This window comes from Myotis yumanensis, unplaced genomic scaffold, assembly GCF_028538775.1.
Source record: "Myotis yumanensis isolate MYYU_CA2020_CCGP unplaced genomic scaffold, mMyoYum1.0.hap1 SCAF_2, whole genome shotgun sequence".
NCBI lineage: Eukaryota > Metazoa > Chordata > Mammalia > Chiroptera > Vespertilionidae > Myotis > Myotis yumanensis.
In genome coordinates this window covers 7,155,372-7,174,082 of record NW_027223753.1, presented here as the reverse complement: position 1 = coordinate 7,174,082, position 18,711 = coordinate 7,155,372, and the positions used below count along the sequence as shown (strand labels likewise).

The window sequence follows — 18,711 nt, the reverse complement described above, 5'->3', positions numbered from 1 at the left end:
GTGTGGTGTAGACAAACCTGGGGTTTCGGACGAGCCGCAGCCCTGCCACCTCACGGCCGTGTGCCCGGGAAAATCGTGTCACCCCCGCCCCATCCACAGTTTCCCCAATTGCGAAAAGGGGAAGACACCAGCCTCCGAGGCGGTGTGACCGTGAGGTGACGCTCGCACAGTGCCCGGAACGATCAGCCCAGTGGCAGCTCTTACATCACTGTGTGTCTTCCCGGGTCCCCTCAGGGGCTCTCTGTTGGGGGCTGGGGGCAGTGTTCACTTTTCTCTCTAATAATAGAGGGCACCAGGCAGAGGGCGCCTCTTCCCTCCACCCCACCCCACAAGGCGACTTCAGCGATTATTTCAGGAACCCCCCGCCCCCATCGGCCCCATGAAGTCAGGGCCACCACCGCTGTCTCACAAGCTGACGGGGTAGCCAAGCACATCTAATACTCTCACCAAAAGCACCTCCCACTCACAAGGCCGTGGGAGAGTCCACGCCTGGGGCCTTCCAGACCCAGGGTCCCCACTTCCAGGTGGGGGCCCGGGGCCCAGCACCCATCTCCCCACTGCCCTCTTCACCCTGACCACGCTAGGACCCCCAAACAAGCCGACTCACCGATCCTGTTGTTGGTATGTTCCGTGGTCACCCGGGGCTCAGGAAGGTCCCTGGGGGACGAGGGGCTCCCGGCTGGACTGGCCCCCACCAGCGGCAGGCTCTCCAGGCCGGCTGCCCCCACGTGGGTGCAGGGCTCCACAGCCGGGGGGCTCAGTAACCCCAGCGTTTCGGTGCGGGGCTCTGTCACCAGCAGGCTCTTCAGCTCCTGTGGGCACAGAGGAGGCAGCGCTGATGCAGGGTGCCCGCCCCCCACCACCCGTCCCCAAACTGCGAAGCCCCGTTTTCTCATCTCTATTCACCCCAGCCAGTCTCCCTTTATGCTTGAGGGCTGCCACCCGCCACCGGGCTTCCCAGCCTCGACAGCCTGGCGCACCTGCGCAGTAAGTGCCGGGAGAAACGTGCTGCTTTTAGCGTGTACTAAATAAGGATCATGGCCAACATCACACGTGTGTACCCCGTGACACATGTTAATCCTCACAGCCACCCCCTGAGGTGACTAATATTAGCACTCTCTCCATTTTACAGGTCAGGAGACTGAGGCACAGAGTCAAGTGACTTGCTCAGGGTTAGCAAGTGTCAGAGCCAGTCCTTGAACCCTGGCATCTGGCTCCGGGATCCAGGCGTGTAAAGGCCGGTCTATACATGTTGGCCCCAGGCCTCCCTTACTGCCCAGCCCTGACCTCCTGGGACAGCAGTCGGTTATGACTACACTAATGTACTCTAAAAAGTGCTACGTCTTCAGGAAAGTGTTGGCTAGTTTTTTACTTTGATAGGTAAGCGCAAAGGAGAAGCGGTCTCATAGAATGTTCTAGTCCATAGCATTTACCTGCTGCCTTCAGAGTGGAATGAGTTTGAGTAATTCAGAAAGTATAGCTACATAATCCTGAAAATTCTTTTATAACAATATGAAGTCCAAAAGACAGTATTTTTCAACAATTTACTATGAAGGTGTTAGCTCAAGTAGCTAAAAGATATTTGATTCTCTTACCAATCACCGAATATCTTTTCCATAAATGTCTCGGTGTTATAACAGCAACTTGTCTGACCCAGGTGTATTTGAATGTGATCTCTCATAATTTTAAATTGAACTCATGTTGTGGTTCTGCCTCTTATGTTTAAAAATTAAAGGATGGAGCCCAGCTGGTGTGGCTCAGTGGTTGAGAGTCAACCTATGAACCAGGAGATCACAGTTCAATTCCCAGTCAGGGCACACGCCTGGGTTGCGGGCTCGATCCCCAGGAGGGAGTGTGCAGGAGGCAGCCGATCGATGATTCTCTCTCATTATTGATATTTCTCTCTCTCTCTCTCTCTCTCTCTCTCCCTCCCTCCCTCTCCCTTCCTCTCTCTGAAATCAATAAAAATATTTTTTTTAACTAAAAGGTGGGAACCTTTCTCCATGTATAAATGGGTTTTATTGTGGGTTGTTGTTTTTTTGTTTTGCTTTTTAAGACTTTATTTCAACCTAACCATGCTTAGAGAAATACACTCACATTGGTTAATAGAAGGCAATTTAAGTTTAACTTATTCCACATGATTTGGACCAAAAACTTGGTACATGGTTTAAGCATTAAAAAAAAAAAGAATCTTCAATCTGGTTTATTTTTCAACTATTACAAGTGTATGTAAAAGATCCTCCACCAAATGCCACTAAAGCAGGCAGCAAGAACCCTGAGAAATTAACCTTTGGTTTGTCTCTGAAAAATAACATGTATTGCACAAGTCTATAAAATTGGTGCAACAAAACAGTGTTGTAATATTTCAAAGCCAGTTCACAAAGCTCAGTAGCTCATGGCTGCTGAAAAGGGTGGGGAGAGCCCTATACACGTGTGAAAGCTGCACCATTTAGCTAGTATTACATGGAGACTGCAGCTCTTCCACGGAGCAATGTTTGAGTTTAAAGAAAGTAATGAAAGATTTGATAAGTGAGGGGAAAAGTGGGTGAACCATACATGCCTGAGACCCAGCCAGAGGGAGAGCTTGGTCCTGCCCCTCCCTCAGCTCCGGGGGGCATTGCCCCAGCTCCCACCGTGGGAGCTGCCAACGCGGGAGGGGGGGGGGGGGGCGAGGGGGGGGCTGGGCACAGAGCAGGACCCAAGGACCAGCCCCGTGAGGACCGGGTGGATGGCCCGTGCTGGGTGGTCCTGTGATCAGCAGTAACATCTGCACCGGCCGCGCCCGCGTCTGTGCACAGCGAGCACCCCCTAAAGAGGTGGCTGAAGCTGGTCTCCGAGGAGGCAGCTCGGGGCAGCGGCTCAGAGCACTGCCGCTGGAGTCACCAACAGGGGCTCAAACCCTAGTAGGTCTGCTCCCCGCTGCGGAGCCACCTTCCCTGCTGGGCCTCAGGGTCCCCTTTTATAAAGCGGGACCTCCGCATGCCGTGAGGACCCCCTGAGATGACGTGGAGGGCGCACAGAGCGAGGTGCCTGCTCCAGCTAAATGCTCAGTATGGGACAGCCACGTTTTAAAAATTCTTGCTACTGATCTGTCACCCGAGTGTGAGGACAGGACTCGGGAGGAGTGAAGGAGAAAAGGGGAAGCAGATCCAGGCTTCCTCGTGACCTGACCACACCTGGCACCCAAAGCAGCCAAAACCAAGCCCGCGGTCTGGCGGGCCTTTCTGGAAGTCCCCGGCGAGAGGAGCCAGGAGCCAGGGCTGAGGATGGGGGGAGGGACAGCATCCTGGGCCAGGGCGTGGCTCGGAGCTCCCCGCCCCCGCCCCCTGTCCCCACCCCTCTGCAGACCCAGCAGGGGCTGGCAGGGGACCAGGCGGCTCTCAGCAGCAACAGGTCTGCGGAGGAGTCAGACTTAGGGGCACCCAGCTGGGACTCGGGGCGGCTACTTACTGTCTGGTTCCTTGGGGGCCTGGAATCTGCAAAGAGAAAAAAGGGACAACTTCACCAAGGAGGGTCTGGCAGCCCTGGGCCCTGCCCGCCCCACACGCGGACAAAGGCCTCCCCGGTTCCCCAGTGGGAGCTGATACCCCACTGGGGCCTCTGTCTGGAGAGCAGAGGGCAGGTTTCAGGGTCCGTGCCTACTCCCAGCCCAGGCCACAGGGGCTCACTGCCCAGTGCTCACTTCTCCGGGGCTGTCAGAGAGCAGGAGACTCATCTCTCCTCTGGCCCTCAGGCCCCTGGACCCCTCCCCAGTCCACCTGCCCCTCCTCAGTCCACCTGCCCCTCCCCAGTCCACCTGCCCCCCCCAACACACACACACACACACACACACACACACACACACACACACAGTTCAGGGGACGCATGCGCTCGGCTGGAGCCAAGAAGGCTCCTGCTGACTCAGAAATTGCCACCACCTTGTAGCACGCGGGGCCTGAAGAGCCCAGAGCTCCCCCGTCACTGTGCGAAGCGCATGGAGGACCTCAAGGCAGGTGACAGAGGGGCTGGGAGCCCTGAGGACCCTCCTGAGTCGTGTGCCAGGCGAGCCTGAAGCCAGATGATCCTGGCGCTTTGGGCTCGGGCCTCTGAGTGTGATTTTCTGTGTCCTGTGCTTTTAAAAGCCCATGTGACCGCCTTCGAGGAGGACAGCTGCTCACCAGTCCTCCCCCTCCTGCAGCCACACCCTCGGTGGGCTCAGGAGGCGCTGACGCCATGACTCAGGGCACGACTTTTATCCTCTCCTCCCACACCCTATCCTCCACTCCAACTGTTTTCTCATATTGAGTCGGATGCCAGGTCACAGCCAAGTGTAAGCCATGGCCAGGCATCTGGTCTATCCTAGAGCAAACCGGCTCCCTGGCCCAGACCACGCTTCAGGGACGCACAGCCTTTTCGGAGTCCAGGAGGCCGCCTGCGGAGACTCGGCATCCGTTGCTGTCAGGGGTGCACACCTGACCGGAGAAATCAGCTGAGTCACTTCCAGAACATTCCCCCTGATTCCAGCAGCTCCGAGGAACCACCAGCCCCGAATCCCAGCTGGAAACTCACAGGAGGCCCAGCAACCACGGTAACAAGTGAGAGGGGCCGGCTGAGCCGTGTGGCCACGCGATGCCCATCAACAGGCAGAAAGTGCCTAACGGGGAGACAGACCAGAACAGCGATGAAAAAAGCAGCACATGTGCACAGGGACCCCGTCCTCGGTCCTGGATTTAACGAACAGGTCGCACTAACTGCCTCTGACAACTGCTGCTCCCAGCAGAGTGGTCCCCTAGGGAGGCCGGGCTCACGCCCACCGGCGGCCACTGTCCACTGCCTGAGCCAGCACTTGGCGCCTTCTCTGGCCGGAGGCACATTCTTTTAAATGATGTCAGTGACACTGAACCTCTCTCCTTGGAGAGTGATTCTGTGTTTTGCCAACTGTGCTTGGTGCCAAGTCACTGGGGGGAGGGAGGGGGGACACAGGAACAAGACAAAATAAATAAAAATGATAAAACTCAGTCTTGGAGGGGACGTCGGTAAACACGTCCCATGAACGTTTCCTGTGAATGTTTCTCGAGAGCCAGCTGGCCATGAAAGTCTCACACCCTTTGCCCCAGTAACCCCTCTTCGGGGCACACCCTCAGGAAATAGCTGGAAAGATAAGAAGGCTGTGCACAGCCTGGTATTTGTAAGAACCGACTGCTGGGAGCGGGCCAGATGCCATGCTCCTGGAGCGGAGGCCTCCTGGCAGTGAGACCCAGCACATGACGCCACCTCGCCCAGCCTCAGTCATCTCAGCTGCAAAATGGGGATGGATCGCGCCAACGTTGGAGGGTTTTTATGAAGATTAAAGGAGATCTTGAAAGTGAAGGGGCCCGTGACCGATCACCCTGAGAGTATGCCCCCTTGATCTGATGTCATTAAATGACCCTGCCCCCGGTCCGTCCCCTACCCTAAACCTATAACCCCAATCGAATCAGGACAGAAACACTTGGCAGGTTGCAATAGAAGGGCCTCCTACAACATAATGGAGCGGTCCTCCTCAACACTGCCAAGGTCATCGGAAACAACGGAGGTCAGAAACATCGCAGCCCAGAGGAGCCTAAGGAGACCTGACCACTCAGTGTCACATGGTGTCCTGGGTGGGCTCCTGGATCTGCCCGGCCGGTGTGGCTCAGTGGTTGAGCATCGACCTATGAACCAGGAGGTCATGGTTCAATTCCCGGTCAAAGCACATGCCTGGGTTTTGGGCACAATCTCCAGTGGGGGGGCATGCAGGAGGCAGCTGATCAACGATTCTCTCTCATCATTGATGCTTCTATCTCTCTCTCCCTCTCCCTCCCTCTCTGAAATCAACAAAAATACATTTTAAAAAATAAATGTTAAAAAACTAAGGTGATGTGAATAGAGGATGGGCTTTACTGAATGGCCCTGTTTCGATGTTGCTTATTCACTATAACGAATGAATCCTTCTACTGTCTGATGTTAATAACAGGAAACTGGGTGGGGGTACACGGGGACTCGCTATTATTGTCTCAGACTTTCTGTAAATCTCCTCTAAAAAATAACGTCTACTTAAAATATGTTGGCATTCAGCCCTAGCTGGTTTGGCTCAGTGGATAGAGCGTCAGCCTGCGGACTGAAGGGTCCCGGGTTCGATTCCGGTCAAGGGCATGTACCTTGGTTGCGGGCACATCCCCAGTAGGGGGTGTGCAGGAGGCAGCTGATCGACGCTTCTCTCTCATCGATGTTTCTAACTCTCTATCCCTCTCCCTTACTCTCTGTAAAAATCAATAAAATACATTTTAAAAAATGTGTTGGCATTCAAAAGGGGAGGTGCGCAGGACACGGCCTGGCACCCAGCGGGCCCCAGGACGCTGGCACTCTGTCACCACAGAGAGAAAGTCAGCACTTGACACTGAGTCTCGAGAGGAAGCACAAAAGGCGGAATCCAGCAGGTCCAACATCTGCCTCCCGCCGCGTTACAGCCCACGCGTGTACTTTGATAAAGACTCCGAACAAACTGTGCCAAGCACAGAGGCTGGATTTCGTAAGAGCTTTTCCCCTAAAAATGTTGCTTCAGTCCACTGCCTTCGTTGACTGGTTTCACTCCTTTTGGAATACTGTGATCTTCCCGTAACCGCGGCCGGCACCCCAGGACGTGAGTCCAGGGACACTGAGCATCGGTGGCCCTGCTGCGACGGTGTCCGGTGTCCTGGGGCTGCCCTGCGGCCGCCTCGCTGAGCACTGCGTTCTGACTCCCAAGGCATCATCCCTTCCATCCTCCTTACTCTCCCTTTCGGTCCCATCCCCTCTCCGGCCTGAGGTCCCAGCTGCTGTGAGAAGCAGAACAGCTCCAAGGAAAGGATTTGGCCCAGAGGTTCAGCCAGGCTCTGGCACCGGCTCCCCGACTCCAACCCTGGGCTCCCTGGGGAGCTGGCGGACTCCAGGGCAGGGCAGGAAAGTACAAGCTAAGCTGGGAAAACCTTTAGGAAGGGCTCCCGCCCTGGCCGGTTTGGCTCAGTGGGTAGAGCATCAGCCTGCGGAACTGAAGAGTCCTGGGTTCTATTCCAGTCAAGGGCACATACCCAAGTTGTAGGCACGATCCCCAGTAGGGGGCAAGCAGGAAGCAGCCAATCAATGATTCTCTCTCATCATTGATGCTTCTATCTCTCTCCCTCTCCCTTCCTCTCTGATCAATAAAAAATATTTTTTAAAAAAGAAGGGTTCCCAACACACAAGGATGGGAACAAAAGGGCACAGGAGCCAGCTGGAAGCGGCCCCCCTTGGCCTAACCGGGGACAATTTGAACCTCAAACTAAATACCAATGGCAGCAGAATAAACTAGGCATGCAAAGTCGGATAGAACCACACGAGTGAAGAAAAGGAAAAGTCTGACAGAGGAGCAGGTTATTCACAGCCTCCAAGTAGCGCCCCTCAAAGACGGAGCCATTACCACGGAGAAAAGAGCAGCTTCCGGTGGGGAAGCCTGGCAGACACCACCCTGGTCCTTTGATCAAGGGCTCAGTGTGACCCTCACCAGCCACAGGACCAGAGGAACCCGGGAGGACAGAGGCTGCCAAGAAGCGCTCAGCGTCACGACGGGGTTCTTCCCACCAAAGATGCACCACCTGGATCCAGTTGCAAGGACACACCAGGCAAAGCCGGGATCAGGGTCACCTACAAAGCCACGGGTGGAACCCTCCCCAGTGGCCAGGTCAGGAAGGTGAAGGGCGCGACAGAATCACCGAGACACGGCAGGCAAATGCAGCACGAGACTCTGAATGGAATGCTTTTGCTACAGGGGACATTGCTGGGGGGAATGGGGAAACCTGAGCGGGGTCTGAGAACTCATTGGCGGTAAGGCAGATCCTCTAGTTTAGATGGCTTTACTCCAGTTGTGTAAAAACATGCCTTATTCATATGAAACACACACACACACACACACACACACACGTGTCAGAGATGACGGGCCTTAAGTCGGTGACTTAGATGGTCCAGGGAAAAGGAGTTCTTGGTATTGTACTTGTGACTTTCCTGCGAGTTCGAAATTATTTCCAAATGACGACACACAATTTTTTCCAAAGCAAACCTGCCTGAGTGAACTGAGAAAGTCATGACTTTCATGTCCATCAAAATGAAGGAGGAAAAGAATTTTAACGGTGTTTCCCGACCAGGCGTAACCTCTCCCCAGGGGCCACCTGGCAGTGTCTGGTGACACGTTGGTGGCCACACTGGGAGGTGCTGCAGGTACCTGGTGGGTCTGGAGACCAAGGAACTGGCCAGCACCCTCCAGTGCACCCGACAGCCCGGTCCCAAATGTTGATCGATGAGGGGGTGAGACCCTTTTTACAAAAGCCTCGCCACCAACAGTCACAGCGAGATCCCGGTCAGACTGCTTTTAACCACGTGGCCTTACACAAGCCCCCTCCTTCCTGTGCCTCTGTCCCTCCTCCGTGAAATGGGGTAACAGCAGTGGCTGCCTCGCAAGTGTGCTGAGGGGTCAAATGAGATCATGTATGTGCTTTGCAAATGCCTGCCACCAAGGACACGGCACAAAGTCAAGTCAATTCAAGAGCCGAGCTGATGGGGGAGCATCGAATGGGCACCTGTCCGGATCTCCGTCAGGCCCCAGGCCCCCCCAGCCCTGCGGTTCCGGAGGGGGCGGGCGGGGCGCACACTCCCTTCCTGCTAGCCTTCCGCCCCTTTGAGCAACTGACACAGGTCTCAAAGCCCAGGAGAGCGACGCAGCCTCGTTCATTCCCAGCACAGGGCCACTCGGAATCCCACAGTGACACGACTGGAGTATATGAGTGAGCGAAGAAACGCATGAACGTTCCTCCACTGCTGCACACCGCAGCTCCCTCCACACGGAACGGGCATCGCCGGCTCAGTCCGGGCTCATCCTGTGCCCTGCGTGCTGACCCGGGCCCCCCCTCCCTTCCTTCTCAGCCTGCGGACCCCCAGGCACCCACCGAAGCCAGAGGGCCAGACCCGGCCACCCCTGAGTCTCAGGGCTCGGGGTTCCTTGTAGGTCTGGCTTCTTAAGGGAAGGTGCTTTTCTCTCTCTCTTTCTCGGTGTGTGACAAAACTGCTATCACAAAGGATCGAAGAAAAAAATAAACTGACGGCAATGGAAATTCTAATACTAGAAAAATGTCAAGAAAGCAAACCCGGGTTTCAATGAGATACTGAGCCTGACAGCTCATGGAAAAAGGCTTGAAACTATCAAAACACGAAAAACCCCTGCGGAGGGAACACTAGCACCTGCTTGTGAAACTCATCAAATTCAAAACAACCTCGGTGGACTGTTTTTCAAGCCCAGGTCAAAAGTGGGGCTACGGCAAGGCTCTCTAAGGGGCCTGGGGGACGGGGGCAAGGGGGCCATGACTTGGCCTGGGGCCGACCACTGGGCTCTGGGTGGGCTGGGGCTGGACAAGGCTTGGGGGGCAGAAGGCAGAGGGGACAGCACCGGGCCTCTACAGTCAGAACAGCAACCTCAAGGATGGAGCCGGAGCCCGAGGAGCACTTACGAGGAGGTGTGGCCCTGGGCCAGGTATCCGCCTCCTTAAGGGTCATCACCCATCTCCCCTGGGGCTCCTGGGAGACCCGCTAGGGGAGGGAGCCTGCCCTGCAACTAGAAGGGGCGCTCAGACCACTCATGTTCGCTGCTTCCTCCGTGGCCAGGGCCCAGCGCGGAGTGTGCAGAAGACCTTTGCCCTGCCCTGTAAGGGCTGCCCGGGAGAGGGGCCCTGGGCACAAGACCCCCACCAGGTGGGCGCTGGAAGAACCTGCTGCCTGGGTGGGTGGGGAGGACCAGGGCTCCGGAAGGCTGCCTGGAGGAGTTGGCCTGGAGGCTGGGCAGGGATCAGAGACAAGGACCAGGGAAGGGTTCAGAACAACCTAGCAGTGAGGAAGGCCTGGGATTCCTGGTGAGGAACAAGGCCCGGGCACAGACAGGTCAGCAGACTGCAGCCGCTGTTCACTGCGCACGATGCCGCAGGCGCTCTGCACAGGCCCAGCCCCATCCACCTGCACGCCCACCCTCGGACTAGGTCCCGCTGTCCCCATCGTAGGGGTGAGGGAACTGAGACACAGAGGAATTAGGTAACCTCCCGAGGTGTAGCTTGTAAGTGGCAGAACCAGGATTCCAGCCCTATCAGCCTGCCCCGCTGACCCCTATGGCCCTCGGCTGCCAGAGGAGGGGGGGGGGATGGGAGAGAGGAAAGAATAGGGAGGCTGGGAAAGAAGAGAGGAGGGAGGGCATTCAGGAATGCCTCTCCTGGGGGCACCGTGCAGAAAGGAATGAAAGGCTTAGCGGGCTGACTGGTGTGGCTCAGTGGTTGAGCGTTGACCTATGAACGAGGAGGTCACGGTTCAATTCCCAGTCAGGGCACATGCCCAGGTTGCGGGCTCAATCCCCAGTGTGGGGCGTGCAGGAGGCAGCTGATCAATGAGTCTCTCTCATCATTGATGTGTGTGTGTGTGTGTGTGTGTCTCTCTCTCCTTCTCCCTTCCTCTCTGAAATCAATAAAATATATATAAAAAAGAGAAAGAAAGCCTTAGCCACACACAAAGACAGCTTCCTGCCAGCCCACCGTTCAAACACCGCACAGGACGTGGCACAGCTTCTGCCACATTGTATTCCCATCGCAGATGAGGTCAGAGAAGAGGAGCAGCTTGTGGGAAGCCATCAAGAGGGAGACCCACGCCCAGAACCCAGCCTGATGTGTGTCCCTGCGGCTCAAGCAGCCCCTCCCGACCCCTGACCACTTACCCGCAGCCTCGGGCTTGGGCCGGAAGGTCTGGACCGGGTAGCACAGGTGGAGCTCTGGAATGACATCAGGAGGGGACTGGAGAAGCCAGCCTCTGAGAGCCTCCGCGGGCAGGGCAGGGCAGGGCAGGGCAGGGCAGGGGCCCGGCTAGCACAGAGCACCCGCCTCCCCAGGCCCCACGGACACATCACTCACTCTGCTGCATCCACTTCCAGCAGGCCCTGCGGTGGCACAGGAGGAAGGAGCCGGCGCAGACGACCACCGCCAGCAGCGCCAGCAGCCAGAGGAGCACGGGGCCTGCAACACAGAGGTGGACCTGCACTCTCCGCCCAGAGTCCACTCCACAGGCCGAGCCAGGGGCCCTGCTGCCCCACATGGGACCGCCCTGCTATCTCCATGGGGCAGCCAGGACTGAAACCAGACACGGTTCCTGGTCCAGCCCTCACCCACCTGCCCGCCCTCACCTGCTCCAGGAAGCCGGTCAGGGTGGATTAATAGTGGGAAAAAGAGCAAACCATTTCTAGAGGGTGGGCAATGGAGGAGTCAGGGGGCCAGGAGGCAGAACGAAAGGACAAAGCGAGGGGCCTGCGGAGGAGGTGTGTGCCGGGCGTCCCCTCTGGACGGGAAGCTCCATGAGGCAGGCGTGGGGTCTACTTCTCACATAAGCACACTCAGCCCGATGCCGCAGGTGCCATTACAAACAAGGGAAACTGAGGCTCTCAAAGGTGAAGTCAAGGTCACCCTGAGGGTAAATGGCAGAATCTCGGCTCCAGCCAGCCAGGGGGATTCCAGTGCCCACGCGCCGAACCGCTATCTGGGTGTATGTCTTTACATCTGCATATTTAACTTGCCTCCTTGCTTCTTTTGTCGCTTACGAAGATCGTGTAACTAGTTACTGCTTTTCGTGCATGTTTAGATGCTAAAAAAAGTGGTCTGTGCCCATAAATGCTTCTCAAACTTTAACGTGCAGAGGAACCTCCGGGGGACGGTGGTAAAAAGCGGATTCGGATTCTGTAGGGCGGGTGGGGCCATCGTTTGTTTTTCTAGCAAGTTGCTGATGCTGTGAGTTCAGGGACCAGGCTGAGAACCGCTGGCCTGAGGACCACCGCCACCCGGTGTGCAATGCTGGAACTGCAAGTCCTAGAATGCATTGCACTTAGAGCCAAGGTCTGCAAGGGAAGGTCTGGACCGGGTAGCTACATCTCCCCTGCATGGTGCATGCTATTACAGCTCTACACGGGAGAAAACGGGGGCTCAAGGGCATTAAGCAACTAGTCCAGGTCATAAAATCCTTCACCAAATACTTCCTGAGTAGCAATTATGGGCCACGGGGAGGAAGCTGTGAATGAAATCCCTACCCACAAGAATTAAGTGGTAGCAAGTGGCAGACCCGCAGCCCAGGAAGCTGGAAACTCGGGGTCCACCTTGGCCCCCCTACCCAGTGGATACTGTAGACCAGGGAGAACCCCCCTCCTTCCGCCCGCCTGGGAGGAAGGCCCTGCCTCCTGGGGGTGATCATTACCTGAAACCAGGATGGGTCTCCTCGCGGAGGAGAAAGAGACGGGAGCACTTGTTGAGAGGGAGGCGTCCTCCAGGGCCTGGGTGGCACCTCCTCCATGCCCCTTCCCAGCCAGGGAGATCCGGGAGGCGCTGGTGCTGCCGGCAGAGAATCCAGAGGTGAGGCTGAGGACGCAGCCGGGAGAGGGGGTTGCTCAGGAATGCTTCCCTTTCCCCAGATACCATCCCCAGGCAGGGGCTGCACTTCCAGGCTTTCTGGCTTGGTGCCAGCGCAGAGCTGGGCACACGTTCTCCAAAGGGACTTTGGGGCTTGGCACAGAGCTCCAGCCTGGACCCCACCTCCCCTTCCAGTCCAGTTCCCCAGAAGGAGCCACTGAGTCACCTGGCCGGCAGCTCGCCGTCCTCTGGGTTGGTGCTGTGGTTAAGGTGGGTCCCCAGGTGAGGCGGCTCGTAGGTGGTGTCCCTCTCAGCTTTGCCTGCAAAGAGTGGTCTTCAGCGTCAGTGCCAGGAGCTTACCCGGCAGGGACTGGTGGCCTCCAGGAGACCGCTCGGTGAGGCGCCATGGACATTGCGGCTGGGCAGGTCTGTGTCCTAGCTCTGCCTCCTCCCTTCGCCTACCCACCCTGCCCTCCTCTTTCCTTCCATGCAGCAGTTCTTTATTGAGCATCTACTATGACTCGGGATGCGGGAAGCCATCCATTGTCAAACACTAACATGAAAGGGCAACAAGGAACTCAGAAAGCTGATGAACCTTGAGCTTTAGCAAGGGCTAAAGCTATGCACCGATTGTTCTGTCGAGATAGTGGTGGCTTGAAGCAATTTCCTGACCTAATAGCCTTTACGTAAATCTTTACTAGTATTTACTGACCTTTGAGATAGTCTGTCTGCTACCAGATTCTGTGCCTGAGAGCAAGATGTGTATCTAAAATTGAATAAAAGCTAACAGGTCCAGGGCTTCAGGGAGCTTTTCCTCTAGAGCAGTGGTTCTCAACCTTCCTAATGCCGCGACCCTTTGATACAGTTCCTCAAGTTGTGGTGACCCCCAATTTCATTGTTACAAATTGAACATAATTAAAGCATAGTGATTAATCACAAAAACAATGTGCAATTATATATGTTTTCTGATGGTCTTAGGCGACCCCTGTGAAAGGGTTGTTCGACCCCCAAAGGGGTCGCGACCCACAGGTTGAGAACCGCTGCTCTAGAGGGAAGTTACCACCTGGCTCCCCCGTGGTTTCTACATTCATATCTCTTGTCTAGTGTTTTCATGTGTGCGTCAGCCCCTTCTCCAGATCCTGAACCCTTGCCGTGCTGGATGTGGCACCAGGGACTGTGCTGGGAGCTGGGATAGAGCAATGAGTAAAATACACACGATCCCACCCTCGGGGGCTCACGGGCTGTGAGTGTGATTCAGGTGTCACACAGAGCATGACACCTACAGCAAGGGACTCAACCCCTCCTGACCGGGGAGGCTTCCCCAAGGAGGGGGTTGCTGGGATGTGAGTCTGCGTGGGGGTATCGGTAGAGGACACAGAAGGTGGGAGGCCCAGGGTGGGAGAGAGGAGGGCATGGCGGAGAGGCTGTTGAGGGGCCAGAGAGGCTGGGGGTGGCCACAGCAATACAGTCAGGTCCCGTGCACACCCTAGTTCACAGAGCATTCCTCACAGCAGTCAAAGAAGTGGGAACAGCTTAGATGTCCCTCAACTGGTAAATGGGTCAACAAAATGTAGTATATACGTTCACTGGAATCTTGTTTGGCAATAAAAGGAACAAAGCGCCCTGGCCAGTGTGCTCAGTGGTTAGAGTTCTGGCCCACCCAACAAGGGGTCTCAGGTTCATTTCCTGGTCAAGGGCACATACCTGGGTTGAGAGTTTGATCCCCAGCCCGGTTTGAGGCATGTGTGGGAGGCAACCAATCAATGTGTCTCTCTCACACCAATGTTTCTCTATCCCCCTTCCTCCCTCCCTTCCACTCTCTCTAAAAATCAATGGAAAAATATCCTCGGGTGAGGATTAACAAAAACAAAAATAAAAGGAACAAAGTATTAACACATGCGACAGCATGGACGAACCCCACATGTGTCATGTCCAGTGAAAGAAGCTGACACAGAAGAACACATTCTGGAAATGTCTCTAAGGGTCTAACCTAGAGGGACAGGAAGTAGATTAGTGGTCTCTGAGCTGGGGATGGAGGGAGAGGTGGGGTGGCTATTAATGGGCACGAGGTTTCTTAGATCATGGTGTTAACCTGAAAGTAAAAGGCCAAAGTGAGAGGCAACAAGGGTTTATTTGAGGTAAAAAAAAAAAAAAAAAAAAAATAGCTATTTGGGAAGCCCTGATTCAGACAGAAACCCAAATGGTGTTCTGATTAGGAAGCAAAGGCGGGGGTGGTTACGAGAAAGGGAAGGGGGGCGGTTACATCAGCAGAAGGAATATTACGTCAATAGAATATCAACCACATCAACGAAGGGGAGGCATTGCTATCGGTGCAGATAAAACAGCTCCGTGTGGTCAGTCCTAAAGGATGGCTTTCCTTTGTGGCCCTGTAGTCATCTGCCCAGTATTCCTCATATCAGCTTTCTTGTTATCTCTGCAAACAGTTTTTCAGAACACGAGGTTGCTTAGGCCAGTCCAAAGGCTCATTTGCCCAGTTCTAACATTCCGAAGGTTTGAGGCATATGGCACGGCTCTGACACCATTTTAAAGTGGCTCTGTTTATAGTTCCTAAATTTTTTAAGTGGTGATAGTTTCATAACTTTGTAAGTTTCTTTTTAAAAAATATATATTTTTTTATTTATTTCAGAGAGGAAGGGAGAGGGAGAGAGAGATAGAAACATCAATGATGAGAGAGAATCAATGATCAGCTGCCTCCTGCATGCCTCACATTGGGGATCAAGCCCATAACCCCGGCATGTGCCCTGACTGAGAAACGACCTCCTGGTTCATAGGTCAACGCTCAACCACTGAGTCATGCCGACAGGGCTGTAAGTTTCTTAAAAATCATAGAATTGGACACATAAAGTGAATAGATTTTATGGCATAGGAATTATATCTCAATAAAGCTGTTTTTAAAAATCAAGTCTTAGGAGACATCTGTAATAGTGACAACAATAAAAATAAAGAAAAAGATAAGTAAAAATAAAGTCTTTCTCCCCAAAGCAATGATTTTTTAAAATAGGTTTTTATTGATTTCAGAGAGGAAGGGAAAGGGAGAGAGAGATAGAAACATTAATGATGAGAATTATTGATTAGCTGCCTCCTGCATGCCTCACACTGGGGATGGAGCCTGCCACTCAGGCATGTGCCCTGACCAGGAATCGAACCGTGACCTCCTGGTCCATTGGTTGATGCTCCACCACTGAGCCATGCCAGCTGGGCCAAAGCAATGATTTTAATTAGTGATGGGATCAGTGTAGGTCCAACTCCCCACCCTGCCCCACATCAAGACCCTTCTCTCCATGACTCTGCACTACCTGGAAGTCATATTTTTTAGATATGTCTCCTTAGGTAAGGAAAACAAAAGAAAAAATAAACAAATAGGACTGCATCAAAATAAAAAGCTTTTGTGCAGAGAAGGAAACCATCATCAACAACAAAACCCAACCTACTGAATGGGAGAAGACATTCACCAATGATACATCCAACAAGGAGTTAATATCCAAAATATATAAGGAACTCATATACCTTAACACCTAAAAGACAAACAATCCGATGAAAAAATGGACAGAGGACCTGAATAGACATTTCTCCAAAGAGGACATACAGATGGCCAACAGACATATGAAAAGACTCTCAACATCATTAATCAGGGAAATGTAAATTAAATTACAGCAAGATACCACCTCACACCTATCAGATGGCTATTATCAATAAATCAACAAACAACAAGTGTTGATGAAGATGCAGAGAAAAGGGAACTCTTATGCACTGTTGGTGGGATTATAAATTGATGCAGACACTATGGAAAACCATATGGAGGTGCTTCCAAAAATTAAAAACAGAACTATTATATTATCCAGCAACACCACTTCTGGGTGTTGACCTGAAGAAACCCAAAACACTAATTCGAAAACACATATGCACCCCTATGTTCATTGCAGCAGTATTTACAATAGCCAAGCCATGGAAGCAATCTGTGTCCATCTATACTAATAATAGAGGAATATGCAAATTGTCCAGGATCCCGTCACAGTAACAGTAACGACCATACAGCAGGCTGCGTGGGGCGACGAGGGCAGCAGGAGGGGCAGTTGGGGGCAACCAGGCCAGCAGGGAAGGCAGTAAGGGGCGACCAGGCCAGTGGGGGGCAGCAGGGGGTGACCAGGCTGGCAGGGGGGGCAGTTGGGGGCAATCGGGCCAGCAGGCAGAGGTGGCTAGGAGTGATCAGGCAGGCAGGCAGGTGAGCAGTTAGGAGCCAGCGGTCCCGGATTGTGAGAGGGATGTCCGACTGCCGGTTTAGGCCCGATCCTGAACTGGCTGTTAGACATCCCCCGAGGGGTCCCGGATTGGAGAGGGTACAGGCTGTGCTGACAGAACCCCCACCCCGTGCACAAATTTTGTGCACCGGGCCTCTAGTTCATACATAAATGGATAAAGGACCAGCGCCCTCTACTGGCAAAGCTTAACATCATGCTCACAAGGAGAAATGCTTCAAGAGCCAGAGTCCAATCCTCTACAGCAGAGTGGGTCCTGAAGGGTGAACTGGGAGCTGAGAAGCAATCGATTGATAACAAGCACACCTTCTAGAAGCCACAGCTCACCCTCTGTTCTTTCACTGTTCCTTTTTCATAGCATTCTGCTCTCACTGTGTGGATGTAACAAATTTCTGAATTTTTCTGTGGACACGTTTAAATATTTTTTAGATATTTTTTATTTATTTCAGAGAGGAAGGTAGAAGGAGAGAGAAACATCAATGATGAGAGAGAACCATTGATCGGCTGCCTCCTGCAAGCCCCATACTGGGGATCAAGCCCGCAACCCCAGGCATGTGCCTTTGCCCAGAATCGAACCCGGGACCCTTCAGTCCGCAGGCCGACGCTCTATCCACTGAGCCAAACCGGCCAGGGCCGTTTGAATCTTTTAAGTTCTCGGCTATTCCTAGGTTCATCGTTGCTTCAGCTGTAGGAAGTTTTCCTGTTCGTGTATCTTGTTATTCTCTGGTTCTCCCTGAAGCCTGGACATCTTTACTGCTCGCTCATGTTCCTTACAAAGGACTACTGAACACTCCAGGAGCCGGTGGGGTTCCTTGTGCTGTGGTGTCAGTGTGTCCTTTCCCCAACGGGTCTCTTCCCAGAGCAGGAGGTCTGCCTGGCACCCCGGGCTACGGGTGGGGCATGTGGGCTGGCGTCCTCCCCTCGGTGACAGAGCAGCGACAGCCTCTGTGCAGGGCGTGCTCCCAAACACAAGGCGAGGGCGTCACACCAGAGTGGCAGCACCGTGCGCGCGGCGAGCCCTGGCTTCCCATAGAGACCCCTTCAGGGTCTTTAGCCAAAAAATTGATCATTTTCACCAGGAGATAAAAGCCCAGGCACCAGCTGCTCAGACTGCTCAGTGTCCATGGTTACCACTGGTATAGATTTTTTAAAATTTTATTTTAGCCGAAACCGGTTTGGCTCAGTGGATAGAGCGTCGGCCCGCGGACTGAGGGGTCCCGGGTTCGATTCCGGTCAAGGGCATGTACCTGGGTTGCGGGCACATCCCCAGTGGGAGATGTGCAGGAGGCAACTAATCGATGTTTCTCTCTCATCGATGTTTCTAACTCTCTATCTCTCTCCCTTCCTCTCTGTAAAAAATCAATATAGTATATTCTTTTAAAAAAATTTTATTTTAAAGATGAAGTTACACTTAGCAATTCTCCATTTCACTCCCGTCATTCAATGTGTTTGCCTGCTCTGAGCCCAGGGCTTCTCTGGGGGGTCTGATGAGCAAGTCACCTCTCGCTGTTCCCCTGGCCCTCAGGAGTGAATTCTGGGGTGAGCTTCCCTCCCCTGGGTTTCGCTTGTCACCCCCCTTTCCTCTCGTCTCTGCTTTCTAGGGATGTGTGGGGCCCTCTCCGCTGCTGCTGAGCCTGCTTTGATTTCTTGTCAGTCAGAGTTTCGACTTTTCTGCAACCTGGCCACTGGCCACCGGCTTGACGTGGGGGCCTCTTTCCACGTGTCTATCTTGAGTCAATCAAATCGCCTTGCAAATAAGTCAAGATTTGACCAGCCCAACAATTTCAGGAAGAAGAATTTTTTTTTTTAATCATCATCAGAAATTCTTACCAAAATGACACATGTGGGTTTCATGCCACTCGAGGGATCTAATTATTCAAAGAGAAAACGAAGCCCGAACCCGACCTAGTTCACAGCTGGGGTTGCAGGCCCTTTGCCCCAGGGGAGGGGCGGGGGGAGCGATACGGCTGCCGGCTGCTGGGCACAGACCTCAGGCCCCGGTCGGG

At 53.9% G+C, this 18,711-nt stretch overlaps 1 protein-coding gene across 1 annotated transcript in view; it reads right to left on the bottom strand.

Annotated features, from left to right (window-relative positions):
* Positions 1-18,711, bottom strand: part of TNFRSF8 (TNF receptor superfamily member 8) — a 67,601-nt gene that overhangs the window by 5,138 nt on the left and 43,752 nt on the right. Inside the window, exons 10-15 of the mRNA XM_070404106.1 lie at positions 12,655-12,748; positions 12,277-12,410; positions 10,950-11,051; positions 10,757-10,810; positions 3,451-3,476; positions 608-812 (exon numbers count right to left, since the gene is read on the bottom strand). Coding sequence (XP_070260207.1) covers positions 608-812; positions 3,451-3,476; positions 10,757-10,810; positions 10,950-11,051; positions 12,277-12,410; positions 12,655-12,748 — 615 coding nt within the window. The remainder of the gene's footprint in view (positions 1-607; positions 813-3,450; positions 3,477-10,756; positions 10,811-10,949; positions 11,052-12,276; positions 12,411-12,654; positions 12,749-18,711) is intronic.